This window comes from Carassius gibelio, chromosome A10 (assembly GCF_023724105.1).
Source record: "Carassius gibelio isolate Cgi1373 ecotype wild population from Czech Republic chromosome A10, carGib1.2-hapl.c, whole genome shotgun sequence".
Classification (NCBI taxonomy): Eukaryota; Metazoa; Chordata; class Actinopteri; order Cypriniformes; family Cyprinidae; genus Carassius; species Carassius gibelio.
This window is the reverse complement of record NC_068380.1, coordinates 8,700,392-8,719,714: the sequence shown is the minus strand read 5'-3', so window position 1 is coordinate 8,719,714 and position 19,323 is coordinate 8,700,392. Positions and strand designations below refer to the sequence as shown.

At 37.7% G+C, this 19,323-nt stretch overlaps 2 protein-coding genes across 8 annotated transcripts in view; one reads left to right on the top strand and one right to left on the bottom strand.

Annotated features, from left to right (window-relative positions):
* Positions 1–11,458, bottom strand: part of LOC128021078 (homeobox protein cut-like 1) — a 109,290-nt gene extending 97,832 nt beyond the window's left edge. For 5 of the 7 annotated variants that reach the window (XM_052607995.1, XM_052607996.1, XM_052607994.1 and 2 more), the window contains exon 1: positions 11,326–11,403. In XM_052607995.1, the coding sequence (XP_052463955.1) occupies positions 11,326–11,388 (63 nt within the window). In that variant the 5' untranslated portion in view covers positions 11,389–11,403. Of the gene's footprint in view, positions 1–11,325 lie in introns of all 7 variants that reach the window. The other 2 variants (XM_052607993.1, XM_052607998.1) reach the window with 2 other exon arrangements.
* Positions 11,459–16,506: 5,048 nt separating this feature from the next.
* On the top strand, positions 16,507–18,908 carry LOC128021083 (myosin regulatory light chain 2B, cardiac muscle isoform-like). The gene is made up of 7 exons (XM_052608005.1): positions 16,507–16,606; positions 17,086–17,172; positions 17,246–17,321; positions 17,973–18,077; positions 18,341–18,419; positions 18,506–18,554; positions 18,695–18,908. Exons 1-7 carry the CDS (start codon positions 16,604–16,606, stop codon positions 18,797–18,799), a joined length of 504 nt encoding a protein of 167 aa, XP_052463965.1. The 5' UTR covers positions 16,507–16,603; the 3' UTR covers positions 18,800–18,908.
* The last annotated feature ends 415 nt before the right edge of the window (positions 18,909–19,323 follow it).

Genomic DNA, 19,323 nt, shown 5'->3' with positions numbered 1-19,323 from the left:
TGTAAGCACAAGCCATCGGCAGAACAAATCAGCAAAGCAGCACCAGGGTCACTGTTTCTCCACCCCCCCAACATGGAAATCCATGTCAGTCTCCCTCCCCATGGGCACCATTTGGAAGCTAAATATCGTTTTCCAGCCACTAACGGCATCTGGCTTCTATTTCCACTCCTCCTGGAGGTTTTCAGGTCACTAATAATAACTGTTTCAGGCAAAAGTGAAAGTTCAGCCAAAGTCTAGCTCCAAGCCAGATCAGGGAGCCCTGCTGCCGCTGAGTGTGAGGTGGAGCTGCCTGGTTCCCTAGGCACCGAGGGCCCCCACAGAGGACTTGTTTTGTTTAGGTTTTTAAAGTGCTGAGCCCAGGCTGGCAAGGGATATCTGGAGTAAAACCCAAAAGTGTGTGTGTGTGTGTGTGTGCGCTAGAGAGTGAACGTAAGACAGAAGGGAAAAAGTGTGGACAGAAGGTTAAAGGGTCTCCTGATTATTTCTCATTCTCACAGAGCACTTAAACCACAGCTGGGTGCAAACTCTTCACCATGGCTACCTGAGACTCTCTGAGAATAGTAATGGAGCAAGACGGCACTCGAATGTTCTGAGGTGAACTGTTCCGGAAACTGCGAGACATTCCAAAATGCTGTCTTCCCCAACCCCCAGCAGTCCAGACTTTCCTAGAGGGGAACTGCGAAGAGCCGGTCTAAAATAAGTGCTCCCAAAACCTCACCTAACTTTGACCAGTCTTCCTGAGACCAGACAATAACTATAAGGAGCAAATTGAAGTGTAATGTTTATTTTCTCAGAAACGGCACTAAATTCTTCCAACCAAAAAAAGTTCCCTGCTCTGAGCTTTAGAAGTACTCTCTTATCCTGTTCTGTGCTGAAAAAGAAGAGGACCCAGAGAGATCTGGTTTATGTTCCCCTGTTATGAAGATTAACCTTCTTTATGGACACAATTACTCATCCGTACAGGATAAGACCATGGCTAAATTAGAAGCCACCATCATATCGCATAATGTACTGAGCATCTGGGGCTCCTCGAGAAAAAAAACTTCTCTAATAGTTTCCAATGAAAACTCCTGTTTTTACAGACACAGTATTCTCATTAGATTATAGAGGCTTAACCAGTTTACATTATTGTGCTTATGGAAAAAAAGAACTCACGTTATACACTACTTTTTTAAAAGTTTAGCTGTTTTTTTTATATAAAGCCAGGATGCATTAAATTGATCAAAAGTGACCAAAATGACAAGCTTATAAAATTTTAAATTTTTTAAAAATCAATACTCTATTTTTATTCAAAATAAATACTGATCATTATAAATGTATCTCAAGCACCTAATTAGCATATTAGAATAGTTTTTGAAGGATCATGTGACACTGAAGATTGAAGACTGAAAATTCAGCTTTGCTATAACATGATTTAATTACACTTTAAACAATTTTATAAAATATATATTTTTAATTGTAATAATAAAGTTTTACTGTATTGTTTGATCAAATAAATGCAGCCTTCGTCAGCATAGGACCCCAAACCAACCAAGTGGTGCATGATAAATATCGGCCAATAATTCATGCCCATCTCATCAGTAAAGCTGGTTCTCTAATCAGTAAGGGTGCACGATAAATATCGGCTGATAATTAATACGCATCTCGTCAGTAAAGCCAGTTCTCTAATCAGAGCCATCGTTCATTATTAACGGGGATTTGCGCAGCTTGTCAGTTAACACCGGCTCTGTGTAGTAACAGCTGCTATATGTGAAATCACGCACCTGATGGAATTTAGCGCTGATAAAGAACCGGCTTTACTGATGCGCATTAATTATCGGCCAATATTTATCGTGCACCCCTAAACCAACCCCAAATGCATTTTTAATATATAAAGGCTGCAACATACTCTTATGACAACTCTTTTAAGAAATTGTACAAGACAGCGAAGTTATGTAAGTGTACAACTTCTATAATTTTTTTTTTCGTATTGCAATCATGATTAGGTTTACGATAAGTTTGTGATGATAGATGATAGAATCGTGTATCGACGATAGTCAGAGATATCAACATAAGCAGATTTATCTGTCGATAATCAAGACGATATTAAGCTCAATTTTTTTTATTGGCGGCCTATTATAATTCGGCTATCAAACTGCCCAGCTATTTCACTCCAGCACTGCATTTCACACACACACACACACACACACACACTGTGTGACCACGCGCAAAAGAGGATTAGAGCCTGTAGTCACAAGGCGGCAGAGCGCACTTATCTTCCATGGTGGTTATCCAAGAATGATCACTTAATTTATAACACTCACCATGTGGTGATGTAGAGAACAACTATGGATGATAAGTTCGCTCTGCCGCCTTGTTATTATTTTCATGCACACCGCACTATAATGTGATGCTGCAAAATACATACAAATTCTCCATCCACAAACAGACGTACTTCGTCTGTAGCTATAAGGTGTACTTTAGCAAGTAATCTGAACGGCCTATATATGTGCAATATTTTAAACGAGCCCTCACTAACTAACACCACAGTTATTTTAGAATGAATCTCATTCTTGTTTCTGTGGCGGTGAGTCAGTCTCAAATATATGAACTTACCTGTTTTGAATACTTTATTTTTTACGTGTTCGCTTATGTCCAATATTAATGTTAAACTACTGTACTTTAAATGAAATCTACTATTGATTTTCACCATTGTCTGATTTTGCAGAACATTTCCACTGATAACTTCCATGCGACGTGCGGAAAATTTGTCAAAGGACACGCGATAGAACAGTTGCGTCCGACTATATATGAACTAGCTGTTTTAAATACAGTATTTTTATATTTAATGTAAGTTAAATCAGTCAGTATATGTTTTAAAGTATATATTTTTTTTATTATTGGTGATTCCATAGGCTCTCTCTCTCGCGCACATGCGCGGTTTAAAACACCAAATAGTTATGTTATGAAAAGAACCCATGCATGATAATATTGTGTATCGTCCATCTCACGGGCTGACGATATGAAAAATTACCATATCACCCAACACTATTTTACATTTATATTACATGTGATTTCTTTTGATTTTGCCATCAGTATCTTATAGGACAAGGTGACCCCTAAACCATCCTAATAATTATTTTCTTCCTTAAAGGGATAGTTCATAGAAAATTTTAAATTCTGTCATTTCCTTCATCACACATCATGTCATACCAAAACTATCCAACTTTTTTTTTTTTCTGCAGATCACAAAAGAAGATATTTTCAAACAACAAAACACTGTAACCCATTGGCTTCCATTGTAGAGACAAAAAAAAAACCTTGGAACAACAAAAGTATAAGTTAAAGATGACAGAACTATCCCTTTATGAACAATAAGTTGTACAGTAGTTTTTAATGTAGTTTTGCACATGCCTAAACCACAAGTCAGAAGGCCACAAGGCCTCAATTAGACTATACTTTTTTATCCTTACAAATCTTACTTTTAAACAAATTAGGTAAATGCATCACATTGAAACGTATGAAGGTTGCTGTGCCCTTCCTTCCAGTTCTTATTGGGGAAGGCTATTTATATCTCTAGGATTACGCACACGGCACAAGGTTAAAAAAAAGTTTGGCATTGAGTCTGGAGTGAAACCGTGTCTGGGTCTGCTGGTTAATCCATTCATTTAGTCACAAAAACACCTGTTTATGCTCGAGACAGCAAAGTTAAACAGCAGTCCAGATGTCTCTCGAAAGAGCGCATGGACAAAAGAATGTGTCGCCTTATGTCAGGTATCCTGATCCTGCTACAGCACTTTCTCAGTTGGCAATCAAACCAAGGCTATGTGCCAACCAGAGAGAGTCTGAATGCGAAACTACAGAATGAAAGTGAAGGAGAAACACTGAGTGCAAAAAGAAAAAGCTTGGGTCACCCCCCAAAGGGCTGGCTCCTTATGTAACCCAACACAAATGTGAATCATCCTTCATCTGAACACACAAGCTGTGAACTTCCCTCTCTTCCCGCAAACAGTCTTCAACGTTAACAATCCGCAAACCACCGACTGCACAAAAAACTAATTCTCGGCTGCTGTCGGAATTACCAACCGGCAACGCGAAACACAGGCCACAGCTGACCTACTTATTCACACCTGATTATGCTGGCACACTACACACAATGCAATGTGGCGCTACATCCTCTGGTCCATGCCACGGTCAGCAACAACGTAGGGCTGTTTCAGCAGTCTGAGTACATTTACAGCTGACGGCCGCTGATGGAAACTCCAGCTTTTCAATCATCTCTCACAGCGAGCGGTAAGAAAGTAAGAGAGAGAAGGAGAGTGAGAGAGATGAAGGGAGAAAGAGAGGCGCGAGCCTCCTCCTCGCCTCAGCTGAAATGGACTGTTCATAACCCCCTAAGAGCTGGGCTTTTATCAAACATGGCATGTGAGTGAGATTCCAGCCTCTTGAGTCTCCCACACATTATCAGTTCTGACTGTGAGTCTTCGCCAGCTGCCGCCAAGTGCAATCGATACTCTGATATTTAAAGAGCAAATACAATCTCTATTTTTCAGACAAATCTCGCCCAGTAAATTATCGAGCCAGGGATGACGTCTGCCTGCTGTTCGGACCGAATACGAGATCATGACGACTCATTTTATGTATTGTGTTGAGATAAACAGTTTAGCTTCACTGCTAGCTAGTTTCACCAATCACTCACAGTTGAAGCCAACATGAAGCAGTGTTTGCAAACAATTTATATGAGACATAATCCTAAGGATAACAAAATTGTGATCTAGGGAAGGTAAAATGACAGTTTGATGGCATCAGTTCAGAGGCAAAGAAAAGTGTTACTTAAAGGTATGGTTTCTCCCAAAAAAGAAAATTTGATGTTTATCAAACTCTCATAGATTCTGTTACCACTTGCCATGCATTGTACGACTGAGAGACTGCAACAACTGAAGCTAAAAAAAAAACTGAAATTGAGAAGACACAAAGTCACCTACATCTTGGATGCCCTGGGGGTAAGCAGATAAACATCTAATTTTCATTTTTGGGTGAACTATCCCTTTAACTCAACATTAAAATGTGTTTGCAAGCCTTTGTATGTCTGTAATATGACGGTAACAGAACATTAATTATCTAATTATCTGTTTAGGGGTTATATTCAATAGGTTTTGATTAAAGCAAGCAAGTTGGTGAACAGACGTCAGTCATTAAGTCGTTTCAGCCTGAGAGCTAATTACTGTATTATAAAGATTAAAAAGACAAACCATTTAACATGCACAAATTAAAAATTCCAATTAAAAGCAGAAACATGTATTAATAAAATAAATTTTCTCAATTTTGATCTCATGTAAATTATAAAAAACACAGCTTCATTGCTAGCAAAGTTTCATTTGTTCACTGATTTATTGCAAAAATTTGCAGATACATTTCAATGAGAGTAGACCGAGGGCTGCTGTAAACAACATACTGACCACCGGCGACAACAGCAGACAAGGACGAGATGAAAAAGACACTGGAAGATGCACGTCATTAGTTTTACGCACAGTAAAGTCACAGGCTTTGTCAAGGCCTTTGATCTCCGCAGTTGTGATTTTTTAAACATATCTGTGGTGAATTAGGGTGGCGCGGCAGAGCCTCGACATAGCAGCGAAGATGGAAATAAAAACATGCTCTTTTCATCATAGCCTTGGTGAATCTTGTCTGAAAACAATGGATCGGGTTGCGGTAAGAAACATTCAACGACGGGGCAATCATAACAAATGTGTGATTCAACTAGGTTTAAATTTGTTGTTTATGACAGAATCTAAACGTACAACTTGCATAAAGCACTGTAATTTTTGTTTAATGAAGCCATTAAAACCAATAAATCCAAATGACATAGAACATGGAAAAAACTTCATGATTCTTAAGTATAAAATCTGTTTTAAGTGACAATATACAAAGACCATTTGGACTAAACTTCCCTTTGAGTCTCTCACTTTATCTCTCTCTCTCCTTCGCTCAGGAAAGAGGGCAATCGGAGCAGATCTCTTTCCCATGGCTCTTAATTCAGAACTACTTCCCTCAAACTCTTTCCAGATGTTTCTGAACAGAAGCAAATAAAACGCTGTTCTAACCTTTTTCCACAGTCTATCACAGTAATAACCTGACGCATTGTTTTAACACTATTTTACACAAATATTATTCAGCAGTCCAATTTCTCCCATGTTCAAGGCTTTGAGTAGTTTTTTGAACAACCACCAGGAAACAAATGTTTAAGACCTTTCTTTAAAAAAAATTTAACTCTAGAAAACCTGTTAGTCGGAACATTTTATCCATGAGGAATTGATGGAATCATGAAAAATTGGCTTTAAATATCAAAAGCTACTTCGGATGTAAGCTATCTAAAACAAAAACAAAACAAAATAGATGTTTGTTATTAGTTACAATATCAAATAACCAGTGTCATCAACAAAAGAAGAGCAAATTTATCACATTTTAATTTAAGTTTACAAAACATGTTTTAATCTGAGATAAAATGCACAGGTAAATCATGCACAAAAAATGTGAAACATGCATCGAGAAAGTAAAAAAGAGTCAACTCGATTTTTTTATTTTATTTATTTTTTTTATTAAAAATGCCTTTTGACTTTAAAGTTGAAGACAGAAAAAGACCAAAATGCTGCCAATAAACTTTAGTTTTCTTTTGCAGTTTGCTCTTTTTCTCAACTCAGCTGCTGTTAAATTCCTTCAAACTGGAAGAATTTCCAGAGTGCACGGGCACGCAGACCGAACACGCCATAAAGTATGAACGAAAGGAAGCAAGAAAGAGAAAAAGAGAGGAAGAGAGAAGGGGTGGGAGGGGCGAGCGCTCTCATCCCCTCCTCCAACTCGGGCCCTATTTGAAATGGAAGGCTAATTATGCTGGTGGCGTCAGAGTTCTGACTTCCCTGTGTGTGGGGCGGGAGGGGAGCGGCCCCCCAGTGAAACCCCAGCCCTCAGACACAGCAAAAGGGGGCAGTCAGTGAAGTAATGACCGTGTGTATGAGTGTCTGAGAGAGGGTGACGGAGAGGGAGAGAGAGAGAGAGAGAGAGAGTGTGCTGGCACATGGCCTCCCCCCTGATTCCCATGGTCACTGAATTCTTCCTGCCATCTTTATCTCCAGCAACTGAGTGCAGACTGATCAGCAAAGGAAAGAGGGGTCATCACACATACCTATAAAAAGCACTCACTTAAAACTATTTCATTAACTATTTAGCCACTTCATATTACAAATTCCAGTAAAAAGTTAAAAAAAACTTCTATTTAAGCACATATTTACCTATATATATTTAAGCACATCTTCATCTAACACACAAGTTAAAATACATTGGGAGCCGGTGAATGATTCCCTCTTTAGACGGAATAAAAATACATCATCATCATCATCTAGTATTTATCACAGAGGATCTGAGTACCCTTTAAAGGAGCTATACTGAGGCCACAATTAATGGCCTACCATGATCACATGAGATGGCAGACAACTACACAGAGAAAAAACACTTCTTATTTTAGATCGCAGCACCTCCCCGAGCAGGTAATTCAAATAGAGTGGGATTATCTGCGTCTGGACTGATCTGCTAGTAGAACAAAGGTGCTCAAGTACCAGATCTGAAATTGCTAACCTATACTTTTCAGCGACAAGCACCGCTACTTTTTTTTAATAACCAAAGCAAGGCAACAGACTGAATCTCCTGTCACACACAGGAAAGGAAACTGTACTATGAAACCACTACAGATGGACATTATTATGCAAATGTAATGTTCATCATGACTTTACAAATATGAAAAGGCTATCAATGTATAGTGTTAACAAAAAGTCTGTACAAGTCGGTCAAATTTAGACCAAATAATATATCTGTAAATGTTTTGTTTTCTCAAAAGTGCATTTCAAGATACTCAAAGGGCCTTGCAGAATTTATTATCAGTATAAATTGAGTCAATTGAACTGCTTCATTTTAGTGTTAATGTCTTTGCAAAGATGAATAAGCTTTTAATACGTTTTTTTCCTGTATAATTTGGACAAATTTAATTTCCTGTCACAAGCAGCAAAGGAAACAGAAAAGTAAAACCATGGACCTTATGCAGCATACGTATGTAACATTATTCATGCCTTTACAAATATGAAAAGGCTATTAATGTACACAATTCACAAAAAGTAAGTTTTTCTGTACATATTCTTGAAAAACAGAGCAAATAATGGACACACTTTATTTTAAGGTCCAATTCTCACTATTAACTATTTGCCTCAAATCTGCTTATTCATAGTTAGTAAGGTAGTAGTGAAAAGTATACCTTAAAATAAAGCGTTTTCTGAAAATTTTGTTTTCTCAAAAGTACCTATATATCAATACACTCAAAAGGGATTACATAACGCATTATGATGACTAAACAGCGAAATTATAAAAAGTCAGTATATTCTTTGTATTTTCCGAATGTTAAAGGGCTACAAATTTCCGCTAAAATGTTTTATTCTGAATAATTTCGGTCAAATTTAGACCAAATAATAGATCTGAAAATGTATTTGGTTTCCTCAAAACTGCATCAACCAAAGGGCTTTGCAGGATTTATTATCAGCCTAAATTGCTAAATTAGACAAATACAAGAGTCAATTGACGTGCTTTACTTTGAGGCTAAATTTGGAGAGGCCACATGCAAATATGTGTGTTGTTTTGGGGCCTCATATAGTTGGCTTGGTTTTGAAGTGGTCAGGATCCGAGTCTGTGTGAATGTGTGGGGTGGGCTCCACAGAGACGCTGTTGTTCTATTCATCTTTCATGTCTGCATTAAAACCATGCCTAAAAGTAGTTTTACCAGCATTTTCTCAGACATGTAGAGACATTCCTGCTCACTTTTAGGGACTTTCCCCATTCTTTTGAATCCAGTCAGGTGTCAGTCAGACAGTTATTACTAAAACAGTTAAAATACAGGTCCTCAATTCATTTAGTGATGTTCAATGAAAACACTCCATCTGCAAGTGATGAATCCCCTAAAAAATGTTCAAAAAATATCATTCATCATGTGTACTCATCTAATAATTACTCAAGATTACAAGTTATCAATTTATTATCTATTTTCAAGTAAGAAAAGTGAATGAGGGCACATCCAACAACGAGTATAACGTCTGGCAGCTTAATCTGCTAAAACTCTTGACAGACATACTGTAGAAGATCTTAAAGACATAGCAGCTCCATACATACGGTAACCACACAGAGGAACCAAAATGCAGCAGATTACACTCTTATAGTGTTTAGGTACATAGTGTACCGCAGCTGGCCAATGTGCCCCTCATTAAAGATATCAAACACATTTTAAAGTCATCACAGGGGCCCAATGCAGGTCCAGACAAGACTCACATCTTGATGGTGGCAGAACTGCCTGCGTCAATCGCTAATCTCTCCGAGTTGACGCACGAAAACTCGGGACCACACACCAAGTGAGGTACACTTAAACCTCACCTGCATTCGCAGACCTCAAAGCCACATGGTGACAGGACACAGCAGGTGACTCCGACAAACAAAAAGTTTGGGATATATGAGACAAACAGGTCCGTTTGGAATCACTGGGTTGTGGAAATTATAATTCAGACCACTTTATTTCACTGTCTGGTGCGGTTTTTGCAGGGTAATATAAGACATCTGATTCACATCGAGGCATCAATTAAGCATGAATCAGTGAAGTTAATAAAAAATAAAATAAAATAAACACATTTAAAACACTCTGAAAAACAAGATTTGAATAGAAAAGAAACAAAAGTAGCAACAGACAAAAACTAGATGATAAATAGCGCCCATGACATCATCAAAGCCTGAACTTGCTGATGCCAGTTCTTATCAGCCTGGGAGACAGATAGAAAGAGAGAGAGAGAGAGAGAGAGAGAGAGGGCATTGCAAATTTAGAGTCACCACATCAGAATATGCCCAGCTGTGTGTGTGTGTGTGTGTGGTCCTTTTATGTTCAACACTATATGTCTGAAGCCTAACTGAATAAATGATTTTCCAAGAACACAACATAATCAATCAGCAAAACATCTGACATAGCACGAGCCGGGCAATGTTTGACTATTACAGATGAATGTTAGACAAAATCTGAACAGCATCTCAAAACATATTGCAACATATGTACATACAGAGCATTCTACATTCGGCTTTAATTTAGTTTCATATTAGCATATTTGACAAATATTCCAAATACTTAAATCCTAATCGATCCATAAAGCATTTTTTGTTACTATCGTTTTTAAATAATATGACATCTATTTTAAACGACTGGCGAGGCTTATGGGGATCTAGAAATGGTTACTGGTAAAAGGAAATTTACAGTTCGATCGGAAAATAGGTCAGCGATTTTTCTTCTGGCTTAGCTTTGCGACCTCAGTTCATAAATACATAAACTCGTAATCAATAATTGATATAATCATGGGTCTATTGTTTATGCCTAACCAAACGCGACAAATGTACTTCATACTCCTACAGCACGAACACTACAAATAACGACAGAGTTCTGACTTTGACAACTAAGCAAATTTAAAGACAAATACCACAACATTAAACCAAAACAACTGAAGATCAAACCGAATCGTAGCATTCCCACCTGCGTCTAACACAAGTTATCTGTGAGGGAGGAAAATCGCATGTGAAATCGCATTATTTTGTTTTGACGAGCTATTTTGTCGGACTCTGTAACTGAATAACGAAATAAACCGTCTCTTCTAGAGTCTCACATCTATTTTTAACCAAAACGTTCATCTGTCCGTGTTTGTTTGTTTTGTGTTTAATTGTTCCTGTCTGGCGCAGGTTTAGCAGCAAATTCCGTCTTCACTTTAAACTTACCTACTAAGCTGAACTTAGTGTTTGCTAACTTCATAAACTTCTAAAGTCACACAAAAAGTGCTAGTAAACAATAAAGGAGGTGAAATCTAAAAAGGAAGGCAGTCTTACAACCTCTCTCGTTACTAAGCAATAACGTCTCGGTCCAGCACAGCGCCACCCGTGTAGCGCGACACACTTCTAAACACGAAATTATTTCCACAAACATACTATCTAAATCTCTTCAGCACAAACTATTCCCAAAACATCCCGAGAATGGAAAGGAGCCGGGAAGAATCGGGAAACCCTCGGCCTCCCGTTGCCGAAGTGGCCGCATCCACCTTGACCGTGATGGTTGATCGATGGGAATTGAACAAAGAGGATCAATTTCCGATCAGCCGCTTTAATCAATGGGCACCGAACCCGGCGAAAGAGCCGACGCGAGAGCAACGCGCCAGCCTTTCAGCGCGACGCTCCCCGGGACCGGCTCACCGGCACACACAAGCGAGTACAAAACGAAAGGGAGCTGACCTGGAGCTGCTTCAAATCAAAGCGTTTCCAATATTGAAACATCGATCCCGCATTGGCCGCCATCTTGAGACATATTGAGACGGAATGAAAGGCTGATAGAGAGAGCGCGAGAGGGGCTGGAGTTCAGCGCGAGAGAGAGAGAGAGCGAGAGAGAGAGAGGCGGGGGAGCGCGCGCAAAACACGGAGCGGAGCAGATCGAACGTCGCGGGCGCGCGCGGAATGGAGTTATCGAATACCAACCTGCGATATTGAACGAACAGGGCTACTGAAAACAATTATTGAGAGCGTCCTCAATAAAAGGCAGAAAACGCGGGATGGAGTTTCCGCGTTCAGTCGAGCTCCCCGTGTCGCAGGAGAGGGAGGGGGATGCTGGATACCTTTTCATCCGTTAAAAGAAGAGAGTTTATATGGTTATTGATTTTTTATTATCACCATAGATAGACATTACGAGACGCTTATCAGATCTGACGCGACGCGCGCAACGCGAAGGCAACGCGCAGTTCGAGTGTTTTTATGTTTCTCACGGTCAGATGAAGAACCTTCTGGCCTGTTGTTGTATTCGTATCTGATATATTGATTTTTGATTTATTCTTATCTTTAATCCTATTGAAACTATTTTGTATGTTCTTGTGTGTAGACTATTGTTTTATGTGGTTTTTGCTGTTGGTTGTTTATATGTCCAGTTAACCTCTGTTTGTACTCAAAAATCAATACATCTATTATATTGATTTTATGAGCATTCTTGCGTGAAGAATGTGGACACGGCGATCGATAGTTAAAATTAAACGAAACACAATCTAATTCTTCTCCATAACCTATGCGTACTGCATAAAGCAATATGAATTTATATGGTTATGGACGGTGTTTAAGATGGTGGCAGTGGATGATTTGATGTTATAACATAAACCCTTGTCCGGTCGATTCCTGATGATTTGTAAATACTGCTTTCGAACTTGAACTTGAAGAGCAGCGCCCTCTATTGGGCGTGTTTAAAATCGTCTCACCTCATTGTTCAAGGTGATGATCCAAAGCAGTCGTATTAACTGTCATGATAACCAATCTGTTAAACCAGTCATTATTCGTTTATAATTCTTTTATAATTATAATTGTATTAAAATTAAAACAAAAAGATTATTATTGCATTATGTGTGTGAACTGTGCACATGAATTAAATGATATTACATATTATTTCAGTGTCTCTTAGGTGTGTGTGTGCAGTTCATATTCTGGGGTGAATATTGCTCTTTTAATGTTGAACGGTAATACACTTAATACACTGTCAAAAATGGTGGAAGCTATTTATTTTTCCATCTATTGTCACAATAATAGTTTTGGTAATTTCTCCTTTTTTCATGATATTTTAACTCAGTTTCAATACAGGTTGTCACTTTGACCACTTTGGTTATAATTCAACTTTATTGTCACTGTGCAGAGTACAAGTTCCCAATAAATAAAATACAGTTAGCATCTAAACAAGTGTGCAAACAGTAAAACATTTAAGTAAGAACTGCTTTTAAATAAGAAAACAGCTGAGTTTACCAAAGTGTTATACAATTTCAAAACAATACAAAGACAATAGTAGTATAATAATAGAAAACGATAAATAATAGCATATTAGAAAAAACAATTAGCATTTTTAACCTTAATACACAGAGCCGGATTCCAGTTTCAGTTCCATTAGTTACATTCATCTGTAGAGCAGCCATGATTCTCACCCTCACCACTGCACACAGACACTTAAAGGGAGAGGATTGGGGGGGGGTTCAGTTCAGACCCTGCAGGGTGGAGTGAGAATTGAAGCTGGGAGAGTCCCATGGCTCCTCATAAGTGCTCCTCCCCTCGGTTCCCCTCACTGAGACAGCAGGGGAGCTTCGCAGGAGAGCCGGTCCCACTGGCGGTTTGTTTTTTCAGGTCCACTGGAGCCTCTGAGCACCCAGCCCCCTCCTCTCTCCGCCCAGGCGTGTGCACACCTCATGGGAGCACAATTAAGAGCTGTCTCTCCTGCCTGCCGAGCTGTGGAGGACTCCCTCCTCTACCCTTCCCCTTTTTTAATCAAATAAGCCTCCTCTTGAGGCTAGTCCTCGTTTAAAAAGTCGGCATGCAGGATTAGATTTTAATTATGGAGATGCAAAGACATGGCAATTGAACATAATGAAGAGACAGGCAGAGATGTGAGGAGGGCATTGTTCTGGGGATGTGTGGCATCTGACTGTTTCCATACGTGCATGTTATCAGTGGACGGTTTCTGATATTTAGTCATTAAAAACAAATCTTTACCATAAATACTCTTATGCAACATTTGAAATGTAAATTGCTCACATATTGTGTAATATGTATGTGTGAAAAGTCCATGAAGATCTAACTGTAGTTAGTGCAGGTAATATATTTTGTGGTGTAGGAAATATAGAAACTTACAGAGTCCTTGTACTACTAGGTAAACTGCTCCATCTACAGGCAAACAAACTACAACGGAGTACTGTTATCATATTTTAAATATAGATACTTTAAACGGAATTTTAAATTATTCACATGTTATGTATATATTTTGATTTCATATTATATCATTACTTAATATTGTATGGAAATTTGCTACAAAAAAGAAATAAGAATAAACTGAAAAAAATTACCTCACTGAATTTAGTTCTGGTTTACTAATATTATTAATAATACAGATTTTTTTATGCATCAAATATAGGGACTATTTAGTATATATATATGTGTGTGTGTGTGTGTGTGTGTGTGTGTGTGTGTGTGTAAAAATTAAATTACATAATAAAGTAACAAATTAAAATGTAATAAAAAAATATAAAAAATAAAACCTAACTAAAATATTTTTATAAATAAATATTTAATCTAAAAAAAAAATCTAAATATAAACAAAAACTATGATAGTATTTTAATAACTAAAACATAGTCAAACAAATACATGCAAATGAACACAAACTGACTTTACTGTAATGACATTTTTTAAGTCTTCATACTTATTTCATATTTCTTTCATATTTCATATTTCATTTTTGTCTTTGTTGAAAATTTTAAGTAAAAAAACAGGCCTGTTAAACACATACACACACATACACACACATGAACACACCTTTTGGAAATTCACACATTATGTGCATAGACATTTTACCAGAGAGATCAAATAGTGGCCTCAGAGATCAAGGGCAGTGAATCATCATCTCTGTGTTGTCATATACAGCAGCATGTATTTACAGGCCTGTCGAGGTGTGATGGAACCATATGGCTAATGTGACTGACAGTAAGAAGCAGCTGTAGGAAGCGGACACTTCCCCGCCAGGCTCCCGATCAGTTGTGTTATTGCCAGACCTTGACTCCTTCTCGCCCCTCGCCTGCCAGTCACACACCTAACATGGGCACACTCCCTGCTGTGAACACACACACACACACAGACACAGACACACACACACACACACACACACACACAATGCCAAGCAGGAGATCACAGCGACATTCCTAAGATCCCATGGTGCAGCTCTTCTCCACAGCTCTCTTGGCCAGTGTTCGTTCAGTTGTCTGTGAGGACACTGCTAAAACCAGTTTTACACAGCCTGCTGCCGTGCCGGATAGCTGGACAGATTATTTACAGCAGTCTGACGGCACATTACTTGGCTGTTTGTAAGAGCACATTTAAATCTGGCAAGTATGGGATGGCTGGCTATATTTGTAGCGCTGAAAATGGCTTTTGTTCAGTCCAATTGTTCGCAACAGATAATGTAAGACAAAGTAGAAACAATTTGCTCACAAGAGTTGCATGCTAAATTAAAGCCAAAGGCTTGACTGCAGTCACATGTTAAAATGACTGGATTAAAATGGATGAGCTCTACATGTGTGCGTTCCAATAATGTGCAATCATTTTCACTATGCACACAGATCAATCACAATCAGAATTCACAAAACTTCTTCATAAATAAAAGTTTTGAGAGAAAAATCCACAAAAAAATGTTTGGATGTTGCTTATATCTAATTCTATTTTTATTTGATAAATCTATTTATTTTAATGTGTGTGTGTGTGTGTGTGTGTGTGTGTGTGTGTGTATATATATATATATATATATATATATATATATATACAACTTTAGTGATTGGAATAAATACACTGTTAAATTTATGATTAAAAAAAATTTGAGTGTAATTCACAAGAAAATCAAGAAAAAGGTAGTCTACTTCAAAATTACGTTTAATTAATTGTGTAATATCCTACACCAAATTAAATTAAATAAATTAAATAGATTTTCATATGATTACATTACATGAAACCTATTAGAAATGGGAGCAATTTCATGATAACATATTTATATATATATATCCCATACATATGGATTTATGTATATTATGAATATTACTAAAACATATACAAACATACAGTTTATATGTATATATGTTGTTTTAATAAAGTTGCATATTTAAATAAACTGTTAAATAAATTGTTGACATTTATGGTTCTAATGGTGATTTTATACATTTTTACTATATTCATCTACCCAGAGAATGTACGTATGTGCAAATTATACATCACCTTATAGGCAACATACTGTATATGGCAATATCACTCTTTATACAGGGCAAAATATGTCATATATTATATTTCTGTTATCTACGGTTACATCCATTTCAGCATACTTTCTAAATCTTTGCTAAATTACTTTCCATATAGGCACATCTAGTTTCTCAGATTCATATTCCCCACTTGTTCTATTCTCCTCGAAAGCACTCAATTAACAAAGTTTATATACTGAATAAACCTTGTTAGACTGGTCTTGAGCCCTTTCTGCTCCCTAAGCCTCATGACTGTGAAAATCATTCTTGTAAGTTGGTCAAAAGTGTCTTTACTGATCACCAATATAACAAGGGCATCAAATCATTCAAGTAATCCATGTAGCGAGAACATAGCGTCATCATCTGACCAAACGCACTGATGTGAGAAGCTAGCTGGCTTCACACTGTCTTCAGACGACATATTAGATGTGTAGATGAATCTGAAGGGGTTAGGACACTCTCAATGATCCCGATATAGCAAAGCCCACACACTCGGATCACATCAACTTGCATCTGTCCATAACAATAACTGAGGGGTGCTAGGGCAGGGTGATTCTCTATATGGCAAGTATTCTTGTATTGTTCCTCCTCCTTTGTCTAAACATAGAACAGGTGGGTCGTCAATCCAATTGTGCCAATATATAACTGGAAACCAGCTATGTCTGAGTGTCCCTCAGGCTTTTGAGACCAGGAACAGAGGAAAGAGAAGCTCTTCACAATGGTAGGCCTGCATATCTTTGCTTTTGGACTATTTAACATGGAAATGCTTGTGAAACAGAGCAGTGCTGTTCTTCAGACTGAGAGAATGGTTTAATTTATGCTAGAAAGGTCATCTTCTATGGATGGCTTTTTATATTTGCATGTATTTCTAATTGTCTCTTTTGATCTTTGTTTATAAGAGCAACTTTTTCTTTTTTTTCTTTTTTTGTAAATTCAGAAAGGTTTTCAGTGAGTAAATATCATTGTCTGTCCCAGTTTGTGTTGAGGTTGTAGCATTTCCGACTAAATGCAACTACATATACTTGAATTGAACCACTTTTTGACAGTTCTCAATATCAAAACGTGGATAATTTACACACAAATTTCTTTGAGGGTCATGCAATTTTTCTATGAATTTTATAGTTTTATGTTCTTCAAAATTGCATTTTAAAAGTGTAAGCTTGGACAAAACCATCTGAACCACTTTTGCTTGATTTCCAGGCACCAAAGAAGGCCAAGAAGAAGGAAGCTGCCAGCTCCAACGTATTTAGCATGTTTGAGCAGTCACAGATCCAGGAGTTCAAAGAGGTTTGTCAATAGGATTCACATAACTAAACATTTTATTCTAGCATATTTTCGGTATTTACCTCTGTTCCTCTAGGCTTTCACCATCATGGACCAGAACAGAGATGGCTTTATTGACAAAAACGACCTGAGGGACACATTCGCTGCTTTGGGTGAGTCAACCCTCACTGAATGACTGTATACAGTGTAAATACTAGAGACACTAAAGGGCTCTGATACCTAAAGGTGTTTATCTTTTTGAACTAACAAGAGTATCGTTTTAAGGATTAGAGTGGCTCCTCTTTAGAGTTCTACTGAATGCGATTACAGCACTATGTTTGTCACAGATTAAGATGCAAAAGTCATCATTCCATTAAACTAATCATAAATGCATGTATAACAGGGTCCAAAAATCTGAGACCACAAAAAAAAAAAAAAAAAAAAAAAACCTTTAATTTAGCATTTTTATTTAGAAAAAAAATGAATACATTAATTTAGAAATTGTAGGGGAAATAAATATGTATTTATTTATTTGTTCCTAAAATCCTAAAAACTCCCTTTCATTTTCAGGTTTAAATGAGATCTTAAAAACCCAGATATTCAGTGTGGCATCAGTCTTGAATATAATTTTTGCTTCAAAAGTAACACAAAAAATATACCAAAGTACCCCAACCCCCACCCCCCCCCACCCCCCCGGCCTTGTAAACTGGCCTCATAAATATTTTATTGCACTAAACATTACAGTGAACTCTCACTCTATTTGAAGTATCAGAGGAAGTGGCATTCTGTATTAATGTGTATCTTTGTATGTGCATGTTTGGCAGGACGTCTCAATGTTGGCAATGATGAGCTTGATGAGATGCTAAAGGAAGCATCGGGCCCTATTAACTTCACCGTCTTCCTCACCATGTTTGGAGAGAAGCTCAAAGGCAAGGATCAAATTTATCAGAATCGAAATGATAATCATGCTAATGAGGTGCAAATAGCTGCAGAACCCAGCAGATATCAGGCACACTGCATATTGATATATGAATCATAAAGTTTAGCATCAGAAGCTTGGATTTTGAATGCAGCTTGCCCCGGAAATGACTTGTGTCATTGTTAATTAAGGTTTTGACATGTATAAGAGTGTATTCGACTTATTATATACTACAGAATAATCAATAATATGTTACCTCTCTGTGACTGGCAGGTACAGACCCCGAGGAGACTATTCTCAATGCCTTTAAGATCTTCGACCCCGAGGGCACAGGAATCCTTAAAGGAGAAGAGTAAGTAGAATTATGCAAATGTAAAACTTTTTCAGCACACATCAGCAACTTTTGACACGGAACGTCTCAAATCTTTTCCCTCCCAGGATCAAATATCACCTCATGTCCCAGGCAGACAAATTTACAGAGGCTGAGGTAATATACTTTTCTTTGTACAATCTGTCTGAGAAGGTGCTTAATTTAATTTAAAATCATTGAAATGCTATATTTAATATTAAAATGGAAACTTGTTAAATGGAAACTTGTTAAATGGATCTTAATCTTTTTTTACCTAGGTAAACCAGATGTTCACAAACTTTCCCTTGGATGTGGCTGGCAACCTGGATTACAAAAACCTGTGCTACGTCATCACCCACGGAGAGGATAAGGAACAGGAGTGAAAACTACATTTCCCATGTTTCTCCACGTTTGTTCATGTTCATTTGTGTGTTGTCTTCTCCTTACGTTCTGTACCCGCCTTTTGTCAATAAAGAGATAAAAAAAAAAAAACATCTAGTCTAGTTACAAGATACAGTTAACTTGCTCAGATACTCCTGGCAACAAGAAAACATTTTTTCAACTAAATAAATAAATTATTAAAATTGTATTTAAAAAAGAAATAAATCAAAAAGTCAAGGCAAATTATTTAGCTCTCAATAACGTAAAACATTTGCGTGGGAAACCTTTAAACACTCTTAACGCAACAAGAAGAAAAAGCCCAACATTCGGAAAGATTTCGTTCCCTCCTGAGGGGATTACAAAAGCTCAAGCTCAACAAGCATAAAGCCACACTGGCATGTTGAACACTGCTCTGCGAACAAGGTCAACAGGGCCTTTTGTGTCTCCGGCTATTAATAGCAGCCCTTGGTGTGTTCTGCCATTTTGGTTCTTCAGCAAGTCCATGATAGGCTCGGTGAATAACAAC